Source organism: Pristiophorus japonicus, chromosome 1 (genome assembly GCF_044704955.1).
Source record: "Pristiophorus japonicus isolate sPriJap1 chromosome 1, sPriJap1.hap1, whole genome shotgun sequence".
Classification (NCBI taxonomy): domain Eukaryota; kingdom Metazoa; phylum Chordata; class Chondrichthyes; family Pristiophoridae; genus Pristiophorus; species Pristiophorus japonicus.
The window spans coordinates 232,397,734-232,410,556 of record NC_091977.1 but is presented as its reverse complement, the minus strand read 5'-3'; the positions used below and the strand labels follow the sequence as shown (position 1 = coordinate 232,410,556).

The 12,823-nt window shown below is 42.2% G+C and overlaps 1 protein-coding gene across 1 annotated transcript in view; it reads right to left on the bottom strand.

The window, feature by feature from the left end:
- Window positions 1-11,545, bottom strand: part of ecpas (Ecm29 proteasome adaptor and scaffold) — a 151,663-nt gene extending 140,118 nt beyond the window's left edge. The window contains exon 1 of the mRNA XM_070887950.1: window positions 11,456-11,545. Coding sequence (XP_070744051.1) covers window positions 11,456-11,477 — 22 coding nt within the window. The 5' untranslated portion in view covers window positions 11,478-11,545. The remainder of the gene's footprint in view (window positions 1-11,455) is intronic.
- Window positions 11,546-12,823: the final 1,278 nt, after the last annotated feature.

Sequence of the window (12,823 nt, the reverse complement as noted above, 5' to 3'; positions counted from 1 at the left end):
GACAATACATTGTTTTTTTTAAGTAAACAGGTTCAAAAGTCAACTGGAGGTTAATTGTTGTTTGGTCAGGGAACTTTGTAGATTGGGAAGTGTCGGCAAGTTTCATACTGCAGGTCAGAATTAGCCAGCGATAAAGCACAGCGTGATGTCTGGATTGTGCCATCTGCGCATGCTGTACATATTTTAAAATGTTACTAGCGGATCTTGTGCAGTATTGATCACATTAAGTCTATTGATGCAATGGTTTATAAGCGTCATGTTATACCACATAATACAAAATGTATAATTCTGTTACTAAAGGTTCTTGAAAAATAGTGTTTTCCTTATTTACTGCTGGTAGAGAAATAAATTTGCTCCCCACATACAAGTTACATAAATAAATCTATGCAAGTGCCACGCGGGGGAGGAGAGTGAAGAGAACAGCTGTTTACCTAGTAGATCAATTGGGCAGACTGTCTGATCTCTGGTTTTAATAGTGGGGGGGGGGGGTGGTGGAGATGGCGGCAAGTAATATAAAACGTAAATTAATTTTGTATCTTTCATTCTTTACCAAATCTCTCTGCAACTGCACTTAAGTCTTGCTAAAAGATTTGGCTTAAAGATGCTTAATTTCAGACTTTTGCACAAAACCTCCCTCCAAACTTAAATAATGGAACAATCCTTCCAGAACTTGATTTAGATAAATCGTTAAAAAACAAGAATTTTCATTTATAAAGTAGCTCATCATGTTCTCAGAATATCCCAAACAATCCACAAACCTATTAATTTTGAGTGCAGTCACTGTCAGGCAATGTGGCAGTCAATTTGTGCACAGCAAAGACCCACAAACAGCAAATGTGATAAATGACCAACTGTTCTGTTTTGGTGGCATTGGTTAGACGAGGTGGCTATTCTTGAGAACTGGGTGGGGGTGAGGGAAGATAGGATGGGGTCTGCAGCATCACCAGTTCTATGTAGATCAGATTGGCTGCTAACTGTTACACCTGTTAAACTCTTGGAGGTTTTGTCGATATGATTGCAAGTAGAACTTTCAACTGGCCAAAAAGGGGTTTTGGGAGTGTATTTGGGTTTGTTCCTCTGTAGGGAGCCCAAAAAATCCACCATGCTTTAGTGACCAATTGAAGGGAAGGTTCCCAGACCAACGTCTGAGCTACCTTGATTTCAGCTAGAATTTGCAAAGTCCACAAGTATGAGAATCTTGCCTAGTGAATATTACTAAAGGATATCCTCATGTGGACTACTCCTTATGCAAACTGCTATCTTCGTTACAAGTTCTTCCTTTGTAGGACAGGTTGGATGGGCCAGAGGCCCTTTTCCTGTTCGTCATTGTTCAAATGTTTGTAAGTTAACTACTTCCACTCCCTAACCGGGGAACAGGATGCTTACCCTGGAATGACCACTGGGTATACGAGAAGCTGGCAGATGATTAAGTGAGTTATCAGGGGTGCACACAGGGCTTCAAGAGGGGACAGAAGACCTAATAAAGCTGGTCCAACTTAGCCATCACAAATGCTTTATAACCAATGTCCTCCAAATAACCCTTTCAGGAGTCTGATGGGAGGGGTACAATAATGCCCAAAGGTCAATCAAGATGACTATTGGGAAATCCTGAGGATTACAAACTCCAGACCATCCTAGCAATAAGTATGAACATGTAAGATGGGTTGATTAGGGGCTTAGTTATTGACCAAGACTGCAACCAATCTCTTAGGGAGTTAAGTGAGAGTCCACAGATTCATTCGTGGAGGAAAACCTAGCAGGATCATTTATAGTTGGAAACAGCAAAGCAACGTTCTCATAAATGATTCAATAGCTGAAGAAAATCTCGTGGATGTGGACACTTCTCAACCAACGAACCATTGCTTGGGGGTGTGGGGGGGGTTGGAGAACAACTTTTATTTATAGAGCGCCTTTAACGTAGTAAAATGTCCAGGGTGCTTCACAGCAGTGTTATAAGACAAAACAAAGAAATCTGACACCGAGCCACATAAGAATAATTTACGGCAGATGACCAAAAGCTCGGTAAAGAGGTAGGTTTTAAGGAGCATCTTAAAGGAGAAAAGAGAGGTAGAGAGGAGGAGAGGGAGTTCCAGAACTGAGGGCCCAGGCAGCTGAAGGCACGGCAACCGACAGTTATGCAGTTATAATAAGGAATGGTCAAGAGGGCAGAATTTGAGGAGTGCAGACATCGCATGGGGTTGCGAGGCTGAAGGAGATTACAGAGATAGAGAGGGGTGAAGCCATGGAGGGATTTGTAAACAATGATGAGAATTTTGAAACCGAGGCATTGTTTAACCGGGAGCCAATGTAAGTCAGCGAGCACAGGGGTGATGGGTGATGGGTGATCGGGACTCAGTGCGAGTTAGGACACGGGCTGCCGAGTTTTGGATAACCTCAAGTTTACGTAGGGTAAAATGTGGAAGGCCAGCCAGGAGTGTGTTGGAGTAGTCAAGTCTAGAGGTAACAAATTAATGGATGAAGGTTTCAGCAGCAGATGAGCTGAGCCAGGGGCAGAGGCGGGCAATGTTATGGAGGTGGAAATAGACAGTCTTAATTATGCTGCGGATATGAGGCCGAAAGCTCATTTCTGGGTCAAATATGCTCCTGATTGGGAACAGTCTGGTTTAGACTCAGATAGATCCTAGAGAGAGGGATAGAGTCAGTGGCTAGGGAACACAGTTTATGGCCGGGACCAAAGACAATGGCTTCATTCTTCCCAATATTTAATTGGAGAATATTTTTGCTCATCCAGTACTGGATGTCGGTCAATTTAGAGGCCATAGAGGGGTCAAGAGAAGTGGTGGAGAGGTAGAACTGGGTGTCTCAGTGTACATGTGGAAACCGACTTCATGTTTTCGGATGATATCGCCAAGGGGCAGCATATAGATGAGAAATAGGAGAGAGGAGGAGAAAAGAACATCCTCACCTCCTGCCTCCCCCAGAAGCAAAGCAGCCATCTTAGGAATCATAATTTTCTGGAGTGTATTAGGGATGGTTTTCGAGACCAATATGTCGAGGAACCAACTAGGGAGCTGGCCATCCTAGACTGGGTGATGTGTAATGAGAAAGGTCAATTAGCAATCTTGTTGTCCGAGGCCCCTTGGGGAAGAGTAACCATAACATGGTAGAATTCTTTATTAAGATGGAGAGTGACACATTTAATTCAGAAACTAAGGTCCTGAACTTAAGGAAAGGTAACTTGGATGGTTTGAGGCATGAATTGGCTAGAATAGACTGGCAAATGATACTTAAAGGGTTGACGGTGGATAGGCAATGGCAAACGTTTAAAGATCACATGGATGAACTTCAGCAATTGCACATCCCTGTCTGGAGTAAAAATAAAACAGGGAAGGTGGCTCAACCGTGGCTAACAAAGGAAATTAAGGATAGTGTTAAATCCAAGGAAGAGGCATATAAATTGGCCAGAAAAAGCAGCAAACCCGAGGACTGGGAGAAATTTAGAATTCAGCAGAGGACGACAAAGGGTTTAATTAAGAGGGGGAAAATAGAGTACAAGAAGAAGCTTGCAGAGAACATAAAAACTGACTGCAAAAGCTTCTATAGATATGTGAAGAGAAAAAGATTAGTGAAAACATACGTAGGTCCCTTGCATTCGGATTCAGGTGAATTTATAACGGGGAACAAAGAAATGGCAGACCAATTGAACAAATACTTTGGTTCTGTCTTCACGAAGGAAGACACAAGTAACTTTCCGGAAGTACTTGGCGACCGAGGGATAGTGAGAAGGAGGAACTGAAGGATATCCTTATTAGTCAGGAAATTGTGTTAGGGAAATTGATGGGATTAAAGGCCGATAAATCCCCAGGGCCTGATCGTCTGCATCCCAGAGTACTTAAGGAAGTGGCCCTAGAAATAGTGGATGCATTGGGGATCATTTTCCAACAGTCTATCAACGCTGGGTCAGTTCCTATGGACTGGAGGGTAGCTAATATAGCACCACTTTTTAAAAAGGGAGGGAGAGAGAAAGTGGGTAATTATAGACTGGTTAGCCTGACATCAGTAGTGGGGAAAATATTGGAATCAATTATTAAGGATGAAATAGCAGTGCATTTGGAAAGCAGTGACAGAATCGGTCCAAGTCAGCATGGATTTATGAAGGGGAAATCATGCTTGACAAATCTTCTAGAGTTTTTTGAGGATGTAACTAGTAGAGTGGACAAGTGAGAACCAGTGGATGTGGTTTATTTGGATTTTCAAAAGGTCCCACACAAGAGATTGGTGTGCAAAATCAAAGCACATGATATTCGTGGTAATATACTGACGTGGATAGAGAACTGGTTGGCAGACAGAAAGCAGAGAGTCGGGATAAATGGGTCATTTTCAGAATGGCAGGCAGTGATTAGTGGAGTGCTGCAGGGCTCATTTCTGGGACACCAGCGCTTTACAATATACATCAATGATTTAGATGAAGGAATTGAGTGTAATATCTCCAAGTTTGCAGATGACACTAAACTGGGTGGCGGTGTGAGCTGTGAGGGGGACGCTAAGAGGCTGCAGGGTGACTTGGACAGGTTAGATGAGTGGGCAAATGCATGGCAGATGCAGTATAATGTGGATAAATGTGAGGTTATCCACTTTGGGAGCAAAAACGCGAAGACAGAATATTATCTGAATGGCGGCAGATTAGGAAAAGGGGAGGTGCAACGAGACCTGGGTGTCATGGTTCATCAGTCATTGAAAGTTGGCATACAAGTACAGAAGGCGGTGAAGAAGGCAAATGGTATGTTGGCCTTCATACCTAGGGGATTTGAGTATAGGAGCAGGGAGGTCTTACTGCAGTTGTATAGGGCCTTAGTGAGGCCTCACCTGGAATATTATGTTCAGTTTTGGTCTCCTAATCTGAGGAAGGACGTTCTTGCTATTGAGGGAGTGCAGTGAAGGTTCACCAGACTGATTCCCGGGATGGCTGGACTGAAATATAAGGAGAGACTGGATCAACTGGGCCTTCATACATTGGAGTTTAGAAGGATGAGAGGAGATCTCATAGAAACATACAATATTCTGACGGGACGGGACAGTTTAGATGTGGGTAGAATGTTCCCGATGTTGGGGAAGTCCAGAACCAGGGGACGCAGTCTTAGGATAAGGGGTAGACCATTTAGAACTGAGATGAGGAGAAACTTCTTCACTCAAGAGAGTTGTTAAGCTGTGGAATTCCCTGCCGCAGAGAGTTGTTGATGCCAGTTCATTGGATATATTCAAGAGGGAGTTAGATATGGCCCTTACGGCTCGGGGGATCAAGGGATATGGAGAAAAAGCAGGAAAGGGGTACTGAGGGAATGGTCAGCCATGATCTTATTGAATGGTGGTGCAGGCTCGAAGGGCCGAATGCCTACTCCTGCACCTATTTTCTATGTTTCCATGTAATTCAGAATCAGCAATCATACTGACAAACTGCTTTCAACATCCTGGAGAGTAAAGTAATGAATACAATACTGATGCACACTTTTATTAAAAATTATGTTTTCTGATGTGTGAACAACACTGGGGAGCACCTGACTCCACGATGAAAAAATAATCCATTTTGTTACCTTGGAGAATGAAGAAAACCTGACATTTCAGCCCAGGGGAGGTGGCCTTTGTATGGCATGGAAAAAGACGATCACATGAACAACAATTTGATATCAGATGTACAAATATACTAAAGGGCTTATTTCTGCAACATTTCCAGAATACTGAAATGAAAAATGAGTTCAGTCTTGGAACCTATTTTAAACATGCTGCTACAATACTATAGGGTAGTGAATGGTATAGTTATGACTTTTGATTTCTGTATTTATCTTCATGATACATTGACAGCCATTCTGCCAGACGGGCAAGTTGAGAGAGAGAAGACATAAATTTGACATGACTGAACATCGTGAAGTCTGAATACTACAAAAAAAAAGGCTAAAGTTAAAATAGCAAGTGAATAACCTGTTATACCTATTTCTTAATACTTCATGTATGCCATGCCTGAACGGATGATGCCCTTTATAGAAAAACCTGCCAGAATTTTCAAGACATTGGCCCGGATTTTGCTGGGGTAATGACGGCAAGACTGTCAGCATTCGTTATCATTAGCCCTCTGAATATGACCATGACTTCAGGGTTTAGTGCATGCGCAGATAAATGTGGAAATCCTGAAGTTGCGGTCAGTAATTCCCTGCTCCGCCACAGGCTGCGCTGTAGAACTCCCCATAGCCGACAGGATTGGCCTGGAGTCGCCAGGAATTAAAGATTCAGGATGGGGGAAAAGGCAACAAAAAATAGGATAATTGAGAACGATGGTCAGGAAAAGAAAGCTGGTCAATCAAGCCTACTCCACACTCATCATGCCTGGAGCAAGACTAGACACATTCTACATCCATCCCCCATCCATCCCCTCCTACTCTGTGGTACACATTGTTATTTTAGTTTACTGGAGTAAGTACATTAATGCAACACACTGGTGTCCATTTCTCTACTTAAATTCTTACACTCCAGTGCTATGATTGTCTCTAATTAATTCCTGCTACCCCTCCTCCCTTTTTTCTTCCCCATTATCTTGAAAATTTATTAGGAACTTTTAGTTGCCAATCCTGACCCAGCTGCAGTCACATTTCAATTATTGCTATTACCTAATGATTTTATGTTAAATCATTAGTTCCCCAGTTTTGTTCTTTATATTCTGTTTTAAACAGTTTTGTTTGGATTCCCTTAGTTTGGCAATTATCCCATTTTTTTGTTGCCGTTTCTCCCATCCCGAATCTTTTTTGACTATCTTGTCCTGTTCTCTTTAGATGCAGACCATCTCATGCCTTAGAACTGGTCCCAATGCCCCCAGAATCTGAATCCTTTTCTCCTAAACTTCTCTACCCACATATTTATCTCCCTCATCTGGCTGTTCTTGCGTGGTACTGAAAATAATTTTGAGATTACTATCTTTGAGCATCTGTTTTCTTAATCTATCATCCAGTTCCAGAGATACTCTTGACAGAAGCTAAATTCGATTCTTCCCTATGTCGTTGGTTCTGACATGATCCATAACTCCTCGCTAATCCTGCCCCTCATTCTCCACCTGCTTGTAACACTGGCTTCCACTGGACGCTATCCAATAATGTAAAAGGAACAAAAGTTATATGTCCATGTGTTATTACATTCAGTCTATTTGAAAAATAATAATCAGTGAATCATGGGCCACTCTGAATAGTCACAATTCTGCTAGCTTGTTCTACTGCACTGTAATTTGCAGGGGATAGATATCCTAGGGACAGATAACCTGATTTTGGTTTAACTGTGGCTGTCACTAGCATACTTATTTTTCAAATAGCAAAATAATTAGTTGAAAACCAAATACAAATGATATGAATTTCTCCGGCCAATTCAGGATCGGGAACCAGAGGACGCAGATTTAAGGTGATTGGCAAGAACTAGAGGCAACATGAGGATTTTTTTTTTTTAAATACAGCGAGTTGTTATGATCTGGACTGCACTGCCTGAAAGGGTGGTGGAAGCAGATTCAATAATAATCTTCAAAAGGGAATTGGGTAAATCCTTGAAGAGGAACAATTTACAGGGCTATGGGGAAAGAGCAGGGGAGTGGGACTAATTGGATAGCTCTTTCATAGAGCCGGCACAGGCACGATGGACCGAATGGCCTCCTTCTGTGCTGTATGATTCAATGAAAATAAATGCAACTGCAATGATTATGAACAACTAGTTGGCTGTATTACAACAATATCTTACCTGGAGATATTATGTGGTAGCATGGAAATGTGTCTAACATTTTTTAAGACTGTATTGAATGACATGGATTTCTTCCTTGTGTTGTACAGGAAGCTAGATTCTTTATGTAAGAGTACACATGACAAAATTACACAAGAGCAAACAGTCAATTCATGGTAATTACATTTAACAAGAAGCCTCCGCGAAAATGAATCTACAGGTTGAGCTTGCATGATGTGACCAGGTTGGGCTGACTGGATGCAAGTTGCATTACTTAGTCTAGATTACATTTAGGCAGGTTGTGCAAAGGTAGGGTTGCCAACCCTCCAGGATTGTCCTGAAGTTTCCAGGAATTAAAGATTAATCTCCCGGACACTGCTACGAGCAACCCGGGAGAAAAAAACTACAAGGGCATTATAAAAAATGGTGTCATTCATTTTCTTTCAAACTTGTTTCTTTTTTCCAATTATAAAAATATTGGAGATGGGGGGGGGGGGCATTTGGAGGCAGGAATTCATATGATGCAATCTCCAGGATTATCTCCAATCAGAGTTGGCAACCCTATGCAATCCCGGAGTACAGGTAGTTGTTCTAGGCTTGCAAGAGGTTTTATTGCACCAGGCAATCAACTACTTTAGGTGGAAAAAAAGATTAGAGTGCGTAGAATTGTAACTGCACTTGGCAGGCTTGGGTATCAGAGATTTTAAGCAAATCAAACATTCCCAGGCCCCACCCCCCCCCTCCCCTCCCTCCAGCCCCACCCCCTCCCCTCCCTCCCCCCAGCCCCACCGCACCCCCCCCTCCCCTCCCTACCCCACCGCATCCCCCCCTCCCCTCCCTACCCCACCGCACCCCCCCCTCCCCCCAGCCCCACCGCACCCCCCCCCTCCCCTCCCCTATTCTGTGGTACACATTGTTATTTTAGTTTACTGGAGTAAGTACTTTAACACAACACACTGGTGTCCTAAAACAAAATGCATCTATTTCTATTGTCATAATTGAAATAAACATTTCATTTTACATTACAACATATCGTATTAATAGGGCAAAAGAAGCAGCATTTATATCGCACTCTATTTCCTTGGGTCATCTCAAAGCAATTCACACTCCATAGATTTATTTTTGAAATGCTGTTATGTAGGAATGAGGTGAATAACCACTTAATTCTTTTTTGGTGAGGGGAGGAAAGTTGGCCATGACATAAATTAACTAGAGGTGACATCAAAATAAAATTTACAAGATAACAGAAAAATAAAATTCATTATATATAAAAAAAATTAGACACACAAAATTCAGGATAAGGGAACTCTTTCTTCATTACAGTATTTCACCAGAGGAACTAGCAATTAATCCCACCCTACAGTCACATTTCAACACTGGTTTAACTCAAAATCACTTCACTGCAGGAGATTTGTTTATAAACACAAAATTGTTGCATTAAATCTGAATGACTTTTGGTTTCCCGATCTATTACATAGTTTTGACGTTCTAAAATGTATTTAATTAATTTAGCCTACAGTAAAATTAGGTGTTTAACTCTAGTGTACAACAAACAAATGAGGGTGAATGACCTCCAATCCATGGCTATTTCCAGGAATATCTCAAATTTGTTCAATTGTCTCCAAGTCGGATTTGGCTAAAGTGTATTAACAAGTGTCTTTGATTCTGGGTGTCAAGAATCCCTGATAAGAGTGGGTAGTTGATAAAGAAAACTAGACTATTTATACAAAATGAAATACATTAATCTGCAGCAATGCCTCACTTTTATCCACATCAATGAAATAGTACATTGGTGTACCAATATTTTCAAGATGGGTAATCAGAATCTTATATTTCAATTTACAAGATATAATAGATAGCTACTCCGCTATGTTAATTAAATTTGGTGACTGCTGCAATGGTTTAAAATACAGAGCTGCTCATTGTCAAAAAACATTAATTTTGTTGCACTCATGTGAATGCTACCAAGTAATGAGCATGATAGCGAGTGCATGATCAGTCATGTAAGCACTGGCCATCAATGTGAGCACATTGACTCAAAATTTAGCAAAACCTCAAAAATTAACATCTCATTACACAACACATTTAAATCAATGCCCAGAATTGAATTAATGATATGAATCTAATTTTACTGATTTGCTCTCATGGTTTATCATATTCGAACTCTTCAATTACATTTTATACAGAAGCTACAGTACAGAAACAGACCATTCAGCCCAACTTGTCTTAGGGTGTTTATACTCCACACATACCTCCACTCCCATGATAACTGATAACTATCTCTTCCCATCCCGCCCCCATATCCCCTTAAATAGGTCAATGCTATCTGCTTCAACCAGTCCATGTGGTAGCGAGGACTTCTTCCTCCTTGTAACTGCTCCCATATAATTCATGACTTTTAACAGATAAAAACTGAACTAAAATACCATTTGGACTAAGCACAATTTCACATGAGTTTTTAAAAAAACTTTCACAAATGTACTCATGCACTTTTTACACCAAATAAGAGAAATTGTGCAGAGGTTCTCATTCTGTCACTATTCTCTCACCTCCACTCGGTGATAACTTTATTGAGGTATAGGATCAGAGGTGCTGGCAGCCTCTAACCTCACCCAAGTGAACATTCTTCATGTGTAAGAATGTACTGTGTCAGCAGTTGGAGAGGGGGCATATTCATCAAGCTCAGGCCCAATCTGCTCCTCATATCCCAGCAGAGATCACTAAACAGCAATCAGGAGTGGAAAACCCCAAGATAATTTTCCCCTCACTGCTGCACAGGCACAGAAATCAATTGTAGGGCTCTTAACACTGCCTGATCAGGTAACACGCCACAGACTAGGAATGGCACAGGGACCTTTCCAGTTTGTATGGCACAGTACCACACTAGACATATGTTTCAAGCTGAGGTTTCTTTTTTTTAAAAATGGACCTTGAAAAATCTTTCATACCACCTTCACCGAAGTTTATGGCGCAATGGACTTGCACCAAATCATTCTAGTCTAGTGCTTCAGTCTTAACCATAGGCCTTAAGTATCTAGTTTCAATGTACAGAAGAGTGAAATGCATATTAAGTAGAGTAACATGGGAGTTATTCAGAACTGCATTATGAAAAGCTAACAAGTTAAAAAGAGATGCAAATAAAGAGTTTATACACTGGTTTCTGTATTAAAATCTTACTTTCGTTTTCCTGCAAGTAGCGTGGTTTCACACCAAACCTCCCTCTCTCCTCAGTTAAACCCATTTCTAAATATCAGGCCTGCAATCTCAGAGAGGGGAAAGGGGGGGAGGGGGGGCGACAGTTTGCAATGTGCCTTCGAATTACCACAAAACACGTGGAAATGGAAGTTAGCAACATGTAAAGTACATCCCTTTGGGTGAGAGTGTATTTGACAATAGCACAACAGATGATTGTGGTAGAGGCTGAGCTCCTGCGGTGGGGCCCACACTTTCTCCAAGGGTGTCACCCGGGGGGATGACGATCAACCCTTTGAAGACAGCAGTGCAGATTTATAGAAAGCAACGGATTTTAAAAGCGGGGGGGGGGGGGAGCTCCTCAGGTTGATTAATAATTTGACGTAGAGAGATACTTAAAAAAATAGAGATGTGAACCCAGTCCAATGGTCTTTCCACCACCACCACCACCCTCGCCCTCGTTGTGTATGTGGTGTAATGTCAGGGTGGGGTTGCGATTTATTAATAAAACAGCTTTTTTTTAATCCCTCTCATTTAACTCTCTGTGTAAACTTACTCAGCTCGTCCTGAGCGGCCATCTTGCAGCAGCAGCAGCAGCAGCGCCGAGTCACCGCGAACCTTCGTTCGAGCCCGGTTGCAGGCCACGCCCCCCACGCACCGTACGTACGCGCACTCGGGGCAAGCGAGAGGATGGACGTGCGCGCTCACGGTGTGTGTGTGGGGTGGGTGGGGAGAGCGTGCGTGCTCACAAACGGTTCGAGCCCGCCGCCTACGTGCCCCTCCCTCTGGCACGCGCTCTCCTTTCTGCGCACGCACGCACGCTCGTAGGCAGATGGGACAATGTGCTGAGTGATCTGTGCGTTGTTTTCTGCTCTGCTGTGGCAATTCATTTCAAGAATAAATTGTTCAAGAATAAAACGCCTGCCACAAAGAATGAGGCTTTTTTTTGTTCTGTTCTTTTGGTTTAGAATCGTCGAATCTTTACAGTGCAGAATCATAGAAATTTATGGCACAGAAGGAGGCCATTTGCCCCATCGTGTCTGTGCCAGCTGAAAAAGAACTATCCAGCCTAATCCCACTTTCCAGCCTTGTAGGTTACAGCACTTCAAGCGCGTATCCATGTACGTTTTAAATGTGATGAGGGTTTACCATCTTTACCATCCTCTACCATCCTTTCAGCCACTGAGTTCTAGACCCCCACCACCCTCTACGTAAGTTCTCAACTCCTCTCTGATCCTTCTACCAATTACTTTAAATCTATGTTCCTAGTTATTGACCTCTCTGCCAGGGGAAACAGGTCCTTGCTATCCACTCTAGTTCACTCAGAATTTTATACACCTCAATCAAGTCTCCGTCTCTGTTCCAAAGGAATTAACTACAACCTATTCAATCTTTCCTCATAGCTAAAATTCTCCAGTCCTGGCAACATGCTCTCAAATCTTCTCTGTACTCTCTCCACTGCAATTACATCTTTCCTGTAATATGACCAGAGCAGTGCACAGTAGTCTAGCTGTTTCTAACAGGCCTAATTGATGTTTTATACATTTCAAGCATAGCCTCCCTGCTCTTATATTCTATACCTCGGCTAAATAAATGTAACTTCTTAACCACCTTATCTACTTGTCCTGCTACATTCAGGGATCTGTGGCCATGCACTCCAAGGTTCCTCCGTTGCTCTACACTTCTAAGTATCCTACCATATATTGTATATTCCCTTGCCTTGTTAGCCCTCCGCAAATGCATTGCCTCACATTTCTCTGGATTGAATTCCATTTGCCACTTTTCTGCCCACCTGACCAATCCATTGATATCTTCTTGCACTCTACAGCTTTCTTCCTCACTATCAACCACACAGCCAATTTTTGTATAATCTGCAAACTTATTAATCATGCCCCCTACATAGAAGTCTAAATCATTGATCTAT